Source organism: Puntigrus tetrazona, chromosome 21 (genome assembly GCF_018831695.1).
Source record: "Puntigrus tetrazona isolate hp1 chromosome 21, ASM1883169v1, whole genome shotgun sequence".
NCBI classification, from domain to species: domain Eukaryota; kingdom Metazoa; phylum Chordata; class Actinopteri; order Cypriniformes; family Cyprinidae; genus Puntigrus; species Puntigrus tetrazona.
The window spans coordinates 6,467,821-6,484,324 of NC_056719.1; the positions used below are offsets into that span (position 1 = coordinate 6,467,821).

Below are 16,504 nucleotides of genomic sequence, written 5' to 3' on the forward strand. Positions count from 1 at the left end.
AAACCAGCTGTGATCTGTCATGTAATTTCAGGCCAGATGGCATACAGTATGTCACGTCTATTAAATGTAATCTATAAATAGGTTTAATAAGATTACTATTTCATCATAAATCTTGTGTAATCATCACAATCACTTCCTTTGCATTGCATGCTTAAAGGCAAAAATAATATTCACACTTCTCAGTTATAATCAGATAGACTAAACCTAAATAGCACTGAAGCCAGTGTTTATTTATGTATTCATTTATTAGTAGAAAAGAGAAACAAAAAATCACAAGTGGTTAAAATATTCAAATATTACATCATTAATAGCTTATTTAATACCATGTGGTAACTGTAACAACACACAAATACATATAATGTAATCCATCACATTTTTGCACACTTTCTCGTGCTCTATACACTATATAAATACTCCGTATGCAGTTATTAGAGTTGCAGTGCATGGAAGAACTTTGTATCATTGTGAATTAATGCCACAAAGCATAATGTAAACAATAATAAAGGACAAATAACCAAAGAGATTCACAGTTCTACATAAATACTTCCTGGAATTTGCTGATGTGCATGTAAAAAAACTTTTCTCACACACATATATATATATATATATATATATATATATATATATACACAGAATATACAGTTTAAAGATGCAAAGAAATATGAATATTTTGGTGATGGTTTTGGTCTCACAATTACGAAAGCAGCAAAAATATCCATTTTAATAGAACACAATTAAATACCGTAGTAATATTGTTTAGAAATCATACATATGTTTATTTGAATAAATTTGTCAAAAATGTATTTTTTTTCTGCTACCATGTTATTGTGCAAGTTTGCTATTACAAAAGCAACAAAAATACCTGCTTAGAAATTAACTGTAAATCCCAAATGACATCCCAAAACAATGCAGCGATGCATAACTGTGCAGAATACAATAAACAATATGGGCCTGTTATAAATGGGGTGTACGGACCCCCGACCTACTTTAAGACAATGAGAATCAGATTTATTCATCCTGAATCTACTCTGCTTTAATCTGTAATTATTGCAGATTAATTCTAAGCAACATTGATCAAAAAATATGCACGCAGAAAGATGTATTCAGAAAGAACACAGTAAAAAAAAAGTACACAAACCAGAGCAACGGAAGAAAGACAGAAAGAGAAAGAGCTCGCAAATGTATTTATACGTACTGCTCTTTGGGGAAGGTGTATGAGGAGATAGGGCCGGGGGCTGTGGGGTACGTGAATATGGCGTTCTGGTTACCATGCTGAGTGTAGGGGTTTTGGGGCAGGAAGGTCAGAGGAGGTTGAATGGGTGGAGAGTGTTGCTCCAGATAATCCTCTTTGTTACACGCCAAACGGTAACTCACGTAGTCTGCCGTGTTTGGGAGCTCATCGTAGAACCTCCCGGGGCTCTGTGGGAACAAAGATACAAGGTCAGATAGAGAGAACGAAGTGGGAGAGAATGAGGGCTGTGCATATTTAATGAGCGCGCTCCGGCGCACGGCTGACACTGTCACCCTGATATTACGCATGCTGGTGCTGACACAATCAAGTTCGGACCTTTTTTACAATTCAGAATACATAAATGTTTCAAAAGTAGCAAAGTTCAAGGAAGTTATACGGAGTTATGCTAAAACATACTCTGTCATAATTAACTATTAGGGAGAAGGTAAGAGAGTGTTCGTTCTCTTCTCCAGTAGGAGGCGCTCTTGGCTCACTGTGTCTATGAGGCCAGAGGCGAGTCAGGTTTATCATTAAAGCCTCAGTACTTCTATTCAGGTCGGTAGTCAGACCATGGTGCATTAGTGCATCTTTTCATCTGATAAAATGGACAGAGCCCTCAATGGTGTTTCTGTGGGTTTACTGAGTGCTCTCTTACCTGGAAGTCATCAGCTGTCTTCTTTTTAGACGAGGAAGGCTTTTTGTGGGCAGGAGAAGAACTATCTCTGCAACAATAGAGAGGGAGAGATAGAGGGTCTTAACTACAACAATGCCATAAAAGAACTACAGGCTAGTTTCATTTTAGATTTTAGGTTTTTTTTTTTTACTATTTTACTAAAACCAGACCATATCATTGAAAAAAACAACAAAACTACAAGGTTGGTTATAACTAATAGTTATATTATTTTAAATATTGAATATTGAATATTATATTATTATATTTATTTATTATTATAATTATATGTATAATACTTATGTATATAAATGTATCATCTATAAACTTCTAATTTTATAATTTTGTTATTTATCACCTCTATATACATAGATAGATATACACACACACATATATAGATAATATACATAAACACACTTTTTTATATATTTTGTGAAATAATTAGAATATCAAAATTTTATACATGTGTCCTTGCAAATGTAACATTTTAATGATTCAAATACTTACGAGTCATTGTCTGACCCTGCATGTTTGAGCCGCTGCTGTTTTTTGACCAGATATATTGTGCCAGCTATACTGAGGATGATGCCCAGTGCAATCACCCATCCAAGGACACCCATCACCCTCTCTGCAGCGCTCAGTGGCTGGGGTTTCTCTGCAGGAAAAATACATGTTGGGCATCTCCTTGCTAATTCCACCATATACACTACATAACACATCAAGTCATTGACTCAGCTGTACTCATGTAGTCAAACCTGACATGCCTCTGAAACATGTTTCCGCTCTAACATTAACGAGAATAGCTCTATTGTATGGTCCCAAGTCCTATTGTTTTGTGTTGATGAGAAAAAAACCCACACATCCGGATCTCATGCCCTTCTTTTGTGCAAACTCCAACAACACCATACCAACAAATGGGGCTGCCACGGAAGGGATTCATGGGAGCTTTCCCTTAGGTCACTGTGTACATAAAACAACAATGATGTAAATGCCAGCTAGTGAAAAAGGGGATTTGTCGTGCGGTGCTCTAATGGCTGTAAAAAAGATGTTAATGGCATAATGTGTGCACTCGAAACAGACAAAACCCAACCTCAAATAAGTGACTGACCCCACTAAGAATGTCCTGATCAGATTGAATAGCTCTGCTTGGAAAAATGTGCTTATTCATTTATTGATTCTGATATATTAGAAGCAAAACATTATTCATAATGAGACAAAGAAGTCACTATAGGTAAATCTTGATCGTAACTGAATTGATTTATACATTTATATTTACGTCAGCAGAGAATTCACAAGACTCATTAACACTTGTGATTTCACAATAAATACAAATTACAGAAGAACAGCAAAAAGCAAACACCATGTATCTGAATATGTTGTTCTTGGCAGCATGATAAGGTTTAACTCATAAAGGATATAAAAACACCTCAACAGTTTCCTGAATAAATTAAGCAATGTTAACAGATTTCTGTTACTGGACCATTAGGGCAATTTCCATCATTATTGTGAGAATGACCTCTTTGCTGCTAGAATAAATCTACAAATAAAAAAACACTATTTCCAATTAGCACAAAACACATTGTATTAGAAATTTTACAGCACGTCATATGGAAGTACAGTACATTAACTGAACACCACTTGCAAGAGACCAATGTAACATTCAACCAGTTTGTTCCTCTGCGTCATGAAAATGAAATAATTTAGCATTTCGAAGCACTTATATAGTACAATGTTTTTTTATAACATCTTAAATAACTCATAAGAAGTCATATTGTAGATTCCAGCCACTGAGACACAGAGAATCACTGATAAAAGCTACAACAATATTTTACTTGTGTGATTGTGTGTTTATATACACGTCTATATTCTTTATAGGTGGTATTTTACTACTGCAGTGCAGTTTGTTGTACTGTATTATACAACTTGTGATTTCAGCAGCCAGAAATTCAATAAACAAAAAACACAGTATCTGATGAAACAAAGTCTCCATGAATCATGCACAAAATTATATACACAGTGTAAGATGTTCACAATTTATAAGTGAAGTTTCAACTGCTCTTAAGTAAACACTATCCCGAGGCGAAAATTCTTTCTCAATACAACGGCACTGTCAAGACATGTATTCTCTTCCAAATGCCTAGTTTATGTTAGAGATAACTCTGTTACAAAACCTAGTGAGTCAGTGTCCTAAGTGTAATGGAAAATAACTGATTTAGGACACCATCATAGAAACTTAGTCCCACGTAAATTGTGCTCTGTCCTAAATTACAATTTCAGTAGATTTTGAAGTTAGCATGTTGCTAAGCAAACAGCATGCTAACTTCACACTCCGCACAGAACACAAGCCAATGATTTTTATGAAGTTAGCATGTTGCTAAGCTAATAACACTGTAACAAAGCCTTGTGATTCAACATGAACATGGGTAGAAATTAAGTGTGTCACATGACACATTGCACAGTTTTAACACAACTTACAACCGATTCCAATACATTTTGAACTTAGCATGTTGCTAAGCTAACAGCACTATTCGAAAACCCTGTAAGCCAGGATCCTAAACAACATAAGGATCCTGTTCTATTTTATATATATTGTAAATTTCCATATATCAAAACGTCTTGGAGTAATAATGTATTACGAAGGCCTTCATTTGGACAACTTTAATTTAGTTTAATTTTAGTTTAAGATTTTCTCTAGGCTATATTTAGATTCCAAATTTTAAAATAGTTGTATGTGGGCCAAATATTGTCCAAACCATATGGAAAACTTATTTTCCTCAGCTTTTCAATACCATGGTTAAACTAATTAGTGTAGTAAAACACTGGTTAATTTTGTAAAGGGTAAAGAAGAACACAAATCAATAGCAATTTCAATAGAGTTTAAAGTTAGCCTGTTGCTAAGCTCACAGCACAGTACACATATACAAGCACAAATATTTGGTAAAATAATTATACTTAAATATGTATATTGCTATTTTTAAGTAGAAATCTAACTTATTTAGAATGTGACTAAAATGAGGGATTTCCAGAGGCTATGCATAATTACGATAACTGCTGTAAACAGCTCACAAGGTTTTGAAACAGAGATATTTTATCAGGCAACATCAGCAACATGACCATTCGTTGGTCAATCTCTAAACATCCATCATCAGCTTAAATTTTCATGTCAACAATGTTCTCTAGATGAATTGAATCCATTGTCAGTGTGGATCCCAAACCCTGTTTCAAAAGGAAGAAGATGAGAAGGAACAAGAAGATGCCGAAAAGCCCATGCTGAGAAGCTCAAAGTCTTGAGTCCTAGACATACCACTCTTCTTTAGAGATGACGGAGCCGTCCATCTGAGGAATCATGTCCACTGAAACCTCCACCTCAGATCCGTAATCATAAATATAAGTCTGCTCACTATGTCCACATCTCTCATGGTCCTCGATCAGTCCCATGTGGTAGGCCTTCATTTGGCTGTCATGGCAGTTGTGGAACTCCTGAACGTTTCTTCCTAAGATACTGGAGCCTCTATAAATTTCCAGCTTCTTCTCTTCATCTGAGTCTTCGGAGAAGGTCAGATTGTGAGGTAATGAGGGGTGTGACGGCACGATGCCAGCCTTGCTGTAACCATTTCCAAGGATTTGCTTCTTGGTACTGTAATCTCCTTTAAACATGCATCTCCGGCGGTATAAAAACACTACCAGCAGCGTAATGGCAGCCAACAGCACTGTGCCACAAACAACAGCTCCACCAATGATGGCGAAAGCTTGCTGTGGCTCCTGAGACACCTCGTGTGGATAGCTAGGGAATTCTGGGTAAGGAAAGAGATCACTTCAGTTACCAAAAGGAGAATGCAGTCGTTAAAGACCTTGTGTGCAGTTTTCTTCTCTGTGTTGACATTTTTCCCTTTTGAAACAGGAAGTGGGATCATACCAAAAGCCTTGTATATTTACCAAACAAGCTATGGTCTGTTAGACAACCATTCAAAAGTTTGGGGATGGAAAGGGGAAAACAATCTCTCATGCTTACCAAAGCTGCATTTATTTGATAAAAAATACACTAAATGTAGTAATGTTTTGAATTATTATTACAATTTAAAATTACAATTTTCTATGTCAATATATTATATATATTAAATATATTAGTCTTATTTATTCTTGTGGTGAGGGAATTTTCAGCAGCTATTACAATTTTTTTTCTCTCGCTCTAATATGTTGATGCCTAAGAGAAATTTCTTCAAATCTAAAAAATTGTTTCACTATTTTTGAAATTTTTTGTTTCAGTGAAAAGCATTAGTTGACATAGATATCATTTGCAACATTATAAGTCTTTACAGTAACTTATCAATTTAATCTCAATAAATAAAAGTATTAAAAGTATTAATAAAGAATTAAAAGTAAAGTATTTCTTCAAAATAAAACTAAATAATAAAATAACTAAAAGAAAAATCAATAAATATAAAAATAAAATAAAATAAAATAAAAAATAAAAAAAACGCAGAGCCCAAACTTTTGAATGGCAAATGTAGTAAATGCTAAAGAAAATTAATAAAGGTAAGAGTAGACTAGTAAAATGGACAATGAATAAAAACCACAGAGCCTTTAGTCATTGTGAGAGAATGTTGATTTCACAAGGTCTTTTAAAAAAGTAACATGGGTACAGGAAGTTGGAAAAGGGAAGACTTTTCATTTCTTTGTATTTCTTCACCATGGAATTAAATCTCAGGTGCATCTCAACGGCAAAGGGATTGAACCATGCAGCAGGCCAGAACGACACATACATGTACACACAAGTAAATGTAAGCATGCAGTTTCTATAGACCACACCTTTTGCTCACAGAGAAAAATATGACTCAAGAGATCCTAATACACAAAGGTTCATTCAGGAGCCACATGCAGATAACTTGCAGCCACATGCAGAGTGCTGCGCCAGCAAGCAAGTTAATCAAAGCAAAACACCTGAGGGCTGAAGAAAAATATAAAGGCAAGGAGAACGAGCATCCACATTTTAAGGCAGTGAACATCTACATTGTTTATTGACAAAACAATGGCATGATCATGCTTATTAGGTGATGTTTCAGAGGCAGTCGAGAGTAAGTTCATGGCTAAAGACTAAGCAACTCAAATGCATATCCACATGCACAGAAGCAGTTAAGCCACATGCTTTTACAGTCGAGTAGGAATAGTAAATAACACACCTGTGACAATGACTTCGACGGACGCAGATCCTGTGCCGATGCTGTTGCTGGCGTCACAGACGTACGTGCCTGCGAGGTCATAGGTTACAGGACCTTTAAAGATCAGCACATCGTCACGAAGCTCTGCTGTGCTCGGCATAGTTCCATTCAAGCTACAGAGAGAAAGGCCATGGTCATGCACGAAAGTTAAAACTGAAAGAACTGTGAATTGTTTCTAATATGATAGATGAGTGTTCTGGAATTAATTGTGAAATCACATTTATACAAGACAATGAAAATAATTTTGGCTTGACCCTCAGTGCTGTGTTTACAGTAATGCACTTACAATGGAAGTCAATGGGCCAAGGCACTGTACAAGAAATATAATGTATATATATATACACTTCATTAACAATCCAAATCGGACCTCCATTTTAAGTGCACTGCAAACAGAGCTGAAATTATTTTTCTGTGGTAATCAACATTCAGTAGCTTAGGCTACGGCATACTTTGAGATCATCATACATTTCAATGTATTTTATCAGAGCATAAATAAATTTGAGCATAATTGAATAAAATGACATACTATCTCCACTGAAACAATGAGATGGATGGGTTGGCATCAGCCAAGCAGGTGAGCTGGACATTTTCTCTGTTCAAATACCAGTTCCCATCGAAGCCTTCTATTATCACCTCTGGTTCATCTGTAAACAGGGAGAATTTATTGCAGAACTTTTGTTACTTTTTATTTCCTTCAGTAGACTTCTGGTACAATTGATTTTAACAGTATTTAGAATGAAACTGTTTTAATAGAGAATCCATTACGATATATTTCTATTATATTTTAAGCTAAATGTTAAATTGCAATTACTAGCAAAACAACAACAACAACTATTGTTTTAATGAGTGCTACTATTTTTAATTAAACGATTATATAAATTAAATAATCTAAAAATAAAATAAAATTGAAAGTGACTTATAAATGAAATATATGCTGGATCAAAAGTGTGGGGTTATAGAAATATTTCTAAATGTTTTTAAAGATGTCTCTTTGTGAAAAATAGTGTGAAACCTAAAATTTCTATTTAAATGTATTTTAAAATGTAATTGTCTGCTGTGATGACAAAGCTGAATTTTCAGAAGTCACTCCTGTCTTCAGTGTCACATGATCCTTCATGTTGATTTGATGCTCAAGAAAAAAATTGCATTATTATCAATGTTGTGCTTCTTAATATTTTATGCAACCTTTTTACTATTACCATTGATAAAATTTTTTTAATGAATATAAATTTAAAACGAAAAGCAGAATTGATTCGTAACAATGCAGATCAATTTAATGAACCCCTGTAGAATAAGTATTATTTTTTAAACGTAATGACCCCAAATTTTGTAACAGTTGTGTATAGCAGGTTTCTTACACTGAATGTTGAGTGTAACACTGTCTGTGTATTGTTCCTCATTATATGTGGAGACGCAGGTGAGCAACTGTTGGTGTATTTCTCGACTGGGAACCACCAAGTAATCACTGCGCACTGTAACAGTCCCATCAGGGTTGCGTATCTCCTGGGTGTTGGATTCTCCATTTAAATCAGTTTCCCATGTGATCACACTTGGTGGCTTCCCATTGGCAGAAACGCACGTGGCAACAGTCATCTTCAGATCTTTGGTTCCTGCCACTATTGAGGGTGTGGAAAGACTCATCTGGATCATAGGGCGAGCTGCAGGACAAACACATAGGCTTAGAACACTGGGATATTTCATGCACGGCAGACAACCACTGGATTACTGTAATATTCTGTGCCACGTTATGTTTTGCAAGCTTTTCAGCTTATTGGTTTTTTTTTTTCATTACGATCTGCAATGCGCTATATGGTAATCAGTTTTCATGGAAAACATTCTGAAAAGACAAAGGGCTCTCAACTTGGAAAATGACGCAATTTACACAGAAATAACTGTTCTGTGAAATCAAAAGTTTTACTAATTTCATAACCAAAACATAAATCTCAGTTTATGTGATATTAGAGCTAAAGCACAATCTTGGCTCCAAAGGCCTGTTTCACACCACAGCGGCTAACCATAAGCACTCTAACAGTAAACGCTTTTACGCTGCTCAGGTACTGAGAGTAATCTGATGATGGTGAGTTTTCAATTAATCACTAAAGCTTAATCACCAAAGCTTTACTGGTTTTATGTAAGTAAGATATCTCTTAAACTGTCCAAATCTGAATCTTGCAAGGACCTTGAACTTGAATAAATATTGGCTGACATTTTACACACTCCCAGGCCATCTATTATGTAGCTGAGTTTGTTTCCCTATCAGAACAAAATTGGAGAAATTTAGCATTACATCCTGCTCATCATTGGATCCTTTGCAGTGAATGGGTGCCGTCAGAATGTGAGTCCAAACAGCTGATACAAACATCCCAATAATCCACAAGTAATTCACATGACTCCAATTGTTAATTGATTGAATGTGGATTACTTGCGGATTACTGTGATACTTTATCAATTGTTTGAACTCTCATTCTGATGGAAACCATTCACCGCAAAAGATCCAATGATGAGCAAGTAATGCTGAAATTCCCTTTCAATGAAGAAACACTTGAACACTTGACTTGAAAACAAGTATATTTTTAGGTCATTTTCATTTATTGGTGAACTACTTTAAATCTTTACGTGCCCACTGAAATTGAAGTTATTCAGCTCTTAAATCTCATCTGAAGTCACATTTTTAATTGTATTGTTCGTGGTACTGACGGTCAGCTTTACATTGGGTATTAGAACAGCAGCATTACATACCATAAACAGTGAGATTAACCATGTTCTCCCTGTTGCCAGCTGGGAAGGTTGTGTACTCGCAGATGTAGGTGGATTCATCTGTCAGTTTTAGTTTGTTGAAGACGATGGTGGTGTCCTCCAGGGAAGGCGTGCGCTGGCGGACGGCAGGGTTCTTGAAGCGCACACGCTCTTTGAAGGGGTTCAGTACGGACACCCCCAGGGCTGGATTGGCGATGGCGACGTTCTGCTTAGTGCCGTTGACCAGCTTCTGCCACGTGACCTGAGAGATTTTTACAGGTGGGTTGCTGTTGACAAACTGACAGCGTAGCTCTACCTGTGAGCCCACAAATCCTGACTTACTGCTGTCCATCTGGACCATCTGACCATGAACACCTACAAATAAAAAGATTAGCAGTTATTTCACACAGCAATGTGGATGAACTGTAAAGATGTCCAGTGTCAAACCAAAAACAAACAACAACCATATTTAAAATGGTGAATGGTAACGATGAATTTATAAGTGTTATAATATTTTAATTGTGGTTACAAATATGAGATTTACTATGCATTATATGTGCATTACAAGGCATAATTAATGTATTTAAACTACCTTTATTATGCTTTATACATAAAGGGTTTAAGTAAAGATAAACAAACATTTACTGGCAATATTCAGACATCAATTTAAATTAAATTTCTTAACTTGAATTAGATTTGAAATAATGTCCTCAACCAGAAGGATTTGATTCATATTAACAATTACATTGTGAAAAAACATCTTTAGAATCCAAAAATATGTCACAGTTTTCTCAAAAATATTAAGGAGCACTGCTTTCGACACAGCAATGTTTTTATTAAGAAAAATGCTTTCAGCATAATTTAATGTAATAATATATATTTTTCGTAATCTTAAGCATCAAATAAGCATTTCTTAAGTATTATGTGACAATGAAGACGGTAGCAACGACTGCTGAAAATGTAGCTTTGCCACCACAAAAATAAAATTAATAATAATAGTTAAACTTGCTGTTAAACAGCTGTTTTAAATTGTAATAATATGTCACAATTTTACAGTTTTTACAGCATTTTGGATCAATTAAATTCAGTCCTGGAGGCTATATATAAAATATTACCAACACCAATAATTATTTTTTAATTTAATTTGAACCTTTAAGTATTCAAAATCATATAAAAAAACACAAAGAAAAAAATAAATAAATATATAAAGCACACATAAGGCACTAGGCAGACATATACTGTATATATGGGTCCTGCGTTCTCAGAACTGGGGCAATTAACTCAGTAACTTTCTAAATGGGTGCATTCAGCTTATTAGCTTGCAAAGACTTAATCCACCAAGACAATAGCATACAGAAGACAAAGAGTAATGAAAGTTGTAGACGAGTCTCTTTACCCTAGGCCTGTAGCTGGTAAATAAGGTGCAGCAAGTCTATGCAACTGAGACTGGGCTTAAAATCTAGTTGTCTAAAAATAGGAGGGTTTAAGAACCACGGCTACAATAAGATACAGAGCGGTACTTCACCCGCCCTGGCTAAAGGGTGTCTGTAAACACAGCCTGTGTTTACCTGCGGGTCGTGTGTGTGATACTCCAATCCCAAGCCTCTACATAGCCAGAGGAGTCCTAGTGTTAAACCACTTAAAACAGGAGACAATCCCTCTCCAAAATAAGGCTGCACTTTATTGAGGTAAAGTCCCTTACATAACCGTAAACACAACATTTTTTTCTCTTATTTTTTTTGGAAAATTCTAGTCCTTTCTGAAGCAGGGAGGTTCAGATATGTCAGTAGTGGTATCTGCATCCTTTAAATGATGCCAAAAAAGAATGTATGGTATTACAAAATGTTTTTTTTTTCTTTTATATTGACAGAAATAAGTAAACATGTTACTTTGTGGTTAATTTCAGAGTTTGTAATAATTAAGGGAGAGTTCATATATGTTATACAGTATATATCATCACAGAGTCATTAATAAAATGATTTTGCAAAATAAAATGCAAAAAATTATATTCAGGACACAAATTTAATATTGTTAAATGCAGTCCTTAAGTCTTTGGTCACTATAGAAATCGTAAGCTTAAAAAAAATACAACAACAAAAAAATAAATGCGAGTCAGTGGCAGGCAGAAAGCTGGTCCTGGATTAGAGCAGACAGCGGGGGAGCAGACTGGCTTTCCCAGGCTTTAGGACTGCTCATGAGCCTGCACAAACACAGCAAAGCCCTGCTGAATGGAGGGCTGCTGGACGACAGGTTAGAGGAGGTTAGCGACAGCAGCAGATTACAGCACTCAGGATATTGAAGTTCAGCATCGCTTCCAACCGTATGAGAGAACATTGTATACCGCGCTGCATGATGCTGCATTAACCTGCGCTATAGATACCTACATAAAGGGAGATGCCGTCCGCACGCCCTTTTTCATTACCTGATAAACAGTTTTTATCCGTTTGTGATATTCATTAGCAGGTCATATTTGAGAACAGACAGGAAGAGTGGTTGTGTGCAGCACAGGTTGTGTGCAGATTACATTTTATGAAAAGATTCAGCACTCAAAGCAGCAAGTAATCATTATTTTGGGGCACGTTCAGGCTTTGAGATGATTCATTTGCCATATTACAAGTGCTATATTCACATTCGGATCATTTGAGAGCAGCACTATACCACTGAACTGAAGCAACAGTTTCAGTAAAAAAGATTTGACATAATTTTTGTTTTTACATAAAATTACTGCATGTCTTTAGAAGACTTTTACAATTATTTTTATGAATTTTTTAGGAATTTTATTTTAAATTATGCAATTAAGAACTCTTTACTGCATTACTGAGAATTTATATAAACTTTGTGTAGATTGTGAGATATTAATATCCAGCTGTGAGAGAAAAAGTCTGATTTGTGAGATAAAAAATTGCTTTTGTATTTTGTGGCAGAGACAAAGAAAAATTCAATTTAAAATGTAAATTTAAATTTAAACTCTGAATTGTGAGACAGTCAGAATTCAAAATTTGTATCACAAAATTGCACTTTTGTCTGCCAATTGAATTGCACTTTATTGCCTTGTGAAAAAAAATGATGTAATTGTAACTGCATTAGCGTTACATCCGTTACAATTTCTCTGTGTAATTATAAGAAAAGTGAATTAAATCAACAAGAATAAACGCTTAATACCAAAACAAATTGAGATCTTACATTACTGGCTATATATTCATCAGATGATTTGCCAATGTGAACTCAACAAGACACACACACTCACAAATGAACAGAAGCCTGTTTCGATAAGTACCAAACTACAAGTTGATGAAAACAAAACATTTCTCACAAGGACTTAAATCTGTGACAGAAACTAAAACAGGATTTGTCATCTGGACATGATGACCTGACACGCGGGGCTGGACTGTGCTTCATAAGTCAGCTGTCATGACACTGGGCACAAAGGCTAATGAGAATTGAAAGCCCTCCGTCAACAAAGGGGACCAAGAACACAGTCCAAACTGCTGTTCGGCTGTCCAGTCTCCTCATAGCATCCCTGAGTCAATCGGAAAAGACACAGACATTTCCACACAGCACGCACTGTCAGCTCAGAAACTTGTTCAGACATTTGTTGCATAATAAAACAGCAAACACAGTTTCACAGCTTTGCTTCTTATGATATTAAAAGATCAGTTAAGCCAAAATGCTATCATCATTTACTCACCCTTATTCCAAACCTGCACAAACAACACTGTTTTCCATGCAATTCAGTTTTGTTGGAACCACAATGAAATGATGAACGATCGAAAGCGTGCATTAAAGTATCACGGAAGTATGCTACATCCCAAAAGTTCAGATACTAATTGCGCATTTATTGTTGAATTTAAAATGGGTGACTATATGGTAAATTGCATCTGCTATGCAGATATAATTTTAGGTTGTCTTAACGCAAGCAGAGGCTTGCATAACTTTACGGCAATATAGTATCTAAAGGACAACTGTCATTCAAACATGTCTTAAATGTCATATACATATGACCTCATTTCCTCCCGCTCTGCTGGTGGACTGATGAGCTCTGGTCTCTGAGCTGATTAAAAGCTTTGAGGAATGAGAGCTACAGAGTATCCAACACCTATGAACAAGACTGAAGAGCATTCATAGTCATTCTTTGATTTAAATGAACAATGTTCGTTCAATCCTATCAGCAACAGACACAATGTCTAATAACCTAAGGTTCACCATTAAAGGTATAGTCTAAAAAATTAAAATGACCCCATTTTCTGAAAATATCCAAGGTGTACTTGACTTTCAGACTTACTCACTTGTGTAAGAAAAACATCCATATCTATTATAAAAATTCAGAGGTTCTGCTAACTGTTGTTTACACGTTCAAGAGAGAGTGGCCTTTCAGTCGATGATGCAGGGTGTACATTGTATGCAAATCAGCGAAGGGTTTTTTCTACACAACCTGGCAATGCAGAGAGAGAAAGGTTCACCACATCACAAGCTGTTTCCATCACTCTTTCTTTAAGTGCATTTTGAAGCGTGGTAGCAGAAACAAGTAAAGGAAACGGCAAATTTAGAATTAACATCCATTAATTTGCAGAAATGTATTTACACTCGCTTGAGGTGGTTTTCCACTTTTGTGGAAAAGGATTCATGCGAATAATGTGAGATGGAAATGAATTATAAATTCTTCCATACACTCCAACGCAGTCATGTGACTTTACGGTATGGGACAGCAAAACCTAACTAACCAACGGACTGATCTCATTCCACAGCATCTGAAAAGTCTGGTTAAATAGGTTAAATATTTTTTACAGTAGGAAATGTACAAAATATCTTCATAGAACATAATCTTTATTTAACATGCTAATGATTTATAATTTTTTAATTTTCGACCCGCACAATGTATTTTTGGATCTTGCTACAAATGATCCCCAGTGACTTAAGACTAGTTTTGTGGTCCAGGGTCACATTTACGTATAATTGCCTCCCAAAACTGTCCTAAATGACAGCGTTCCCAAACAGCAGGAATCCCCCTCCGAAAGCAATGACAGTATTTATTTTTCACACATAATCTTTATTATTTTTTAAATCGTAATTTTTTGTGGTTTCTCTAAATTTTCATATTTAATTTACAGTTCATCGGGTTGACGATTTTGTACTTTTTAACTCGTTGGATGGAAAACATGCTTGCTTGTAACTGTTTTATGTGATAAAATATGCTTGCTTGTAACTGTTTTATGTGACCTGAGTTAAATTTGCAACCCTGGATAGAAACCCAGCCACATTCTCAACACTTGAAACGAAAGTCATTTTACTACCTGATGAAATACCTGATAAAACACAGTTTCTAGTCACACCCTGACATGACTCAGAACCAAAAAATGCCTGTGTATATGCTTTTGCCCAACGCTCTTGCACAACTAAATAGTGAAATATCCCTTTTCTGCTGCACTACTTGTGTAGGGATCAGGAGCGGACATATCTCAGGTACCATTTTGTCCCTTAAATTTGAGCCCTGTCTATTTCCATAGAAATGCTATCTTTAGATACACACTTTTCTACATTACACTGACAGTTATCATAGGTCTTAGGAGAGTGAAATTAACTCTGCTCATTTTCATTTATTATAATCTTGGTGATCTAGCATCTCGCAGGTCTGATACTAATGAAGTACCTATGGAGAGCGACGACTTAAACCCGAGTAGAGATAAAAATGAGAAGTCAAAGGTTGAGAGGATTTTCACATTGTTCAAAAAGTTCAAACCAAATCTGTGAACAGCTCAAGAAGACTAAAATAGCTAGCTTGTGCTTCCTTACTTCTTCTGAACGTGTGAAACAGCAATTATTTTAACAGTACCATCAGAAACACAAAAGCATTTCTGCACTGCAGTTTTCCCTGAGAGCTGTCCGTCATGATCCTCATCACAATTTGCTCTATCTCTAAGCACTAGGCTGTTAATCTAAAAGCAGACAGGCAAAGCCGGCGATATCCGCAAAACGCTGTGAATAGCTTTAATACGCCAACAAGCCATTGTAGTAGCAGAAAAAAACCCATTCAAGTCTGTTCCTAAATTTATAAAAGAAACCGTTCAAAGACAATCCTCAAACATGTAATGTAGCCATCAATTACGTTTTAATAAAAGTTTTTCTCTTTTCTGTGATAATCGCTTAAAAATACACAAAGGATACTTGTGCCTGTTTTCTTTTTATTATAATATATACTAAAATACTTGTAAGCCTGCAGGTATGGTAAAAGTCATCATCTAATATTCGCTAGCAAACATAACAGGTATCGGAAATATATTTACACAGCCTTGTAAAAAATGTTTTAATTTCAGTGTTAAAATACTTACTCTATTCCAGCTTGATATGCAGACACAAAAGACAACTTTGGCTCTATACTCAAGCAGTGGAGTCGGGTTGGAAGCAGGATTATCCGATGACAATAGTGTCCATTATTGGTCATTATTCTGTTTGGTGACTTTAGTGGCGTGGATATTACACACTTCAGCTTTAATACTAGTAGTGGATGAAGCTAACCAGAGCTGAGCACTACAGCAGTATGCTGCCTTAAGCAAGCTATCATACTTAATATGATGTGCCAGTAAGCTGTGAGAGCCCTCTCTGTGAATAATACCATCAGGCAGGGTTATCAACTTTCACCAGTGGACCCAC

At 35.8% G+C, this 16,504-nt stretch overlaps 1 protein-coding gene across 2 annotated transcripts in view; it reads right to left on the reverse strand.

Annotated features, from left to right (window-relative positions):
• Positions 1–256: 256 nt before the first annotated feature.
• Positions 257–16,504, reverse strand: part of nectin1a (nectin cell adhesion molecule 1a) — a 36,938-nt gene continuing 20,690 nt past the window's right edge. The window contains exons 2-8 of one of the 2 annotated variants that reach the window (XM_043222115.1): positions 9,860–10,231; positions 8,479–8,778; positions 7,647–7,764; positions 7,082–7,233; positions 2,409–2,556; positions 1,887–1,953; positions 257–1,419 (exon numbers count right to left, since the gene is read on the reverse strand). In XM_043222115.1, coding sequence (XP_043078050.1) covers positions 1,186–1,419; positions 1,887–1,953; positions 2,409–2,556; positions 7,082–7,233; positions 7,647–7,764; positions 8,479–8,778; positions 9,860–10,231 — 1,391 coding nt within the window. In that variant the 3' untranslated portion in view covers positions 257–1,185. Of the gene's footprint in view, positions 1,420–1,886; positions 1,954–2,408; positions 2,557–3,056; positions 5,696–7,081; positions 7,234–7,646; positions 7,765–8,478; positions 8,779–9,859; positions 10,232–16,504 lie in introns of those variants that run through there. The other variant, XM_043222114.1, reaches the window with a different exon arrangement.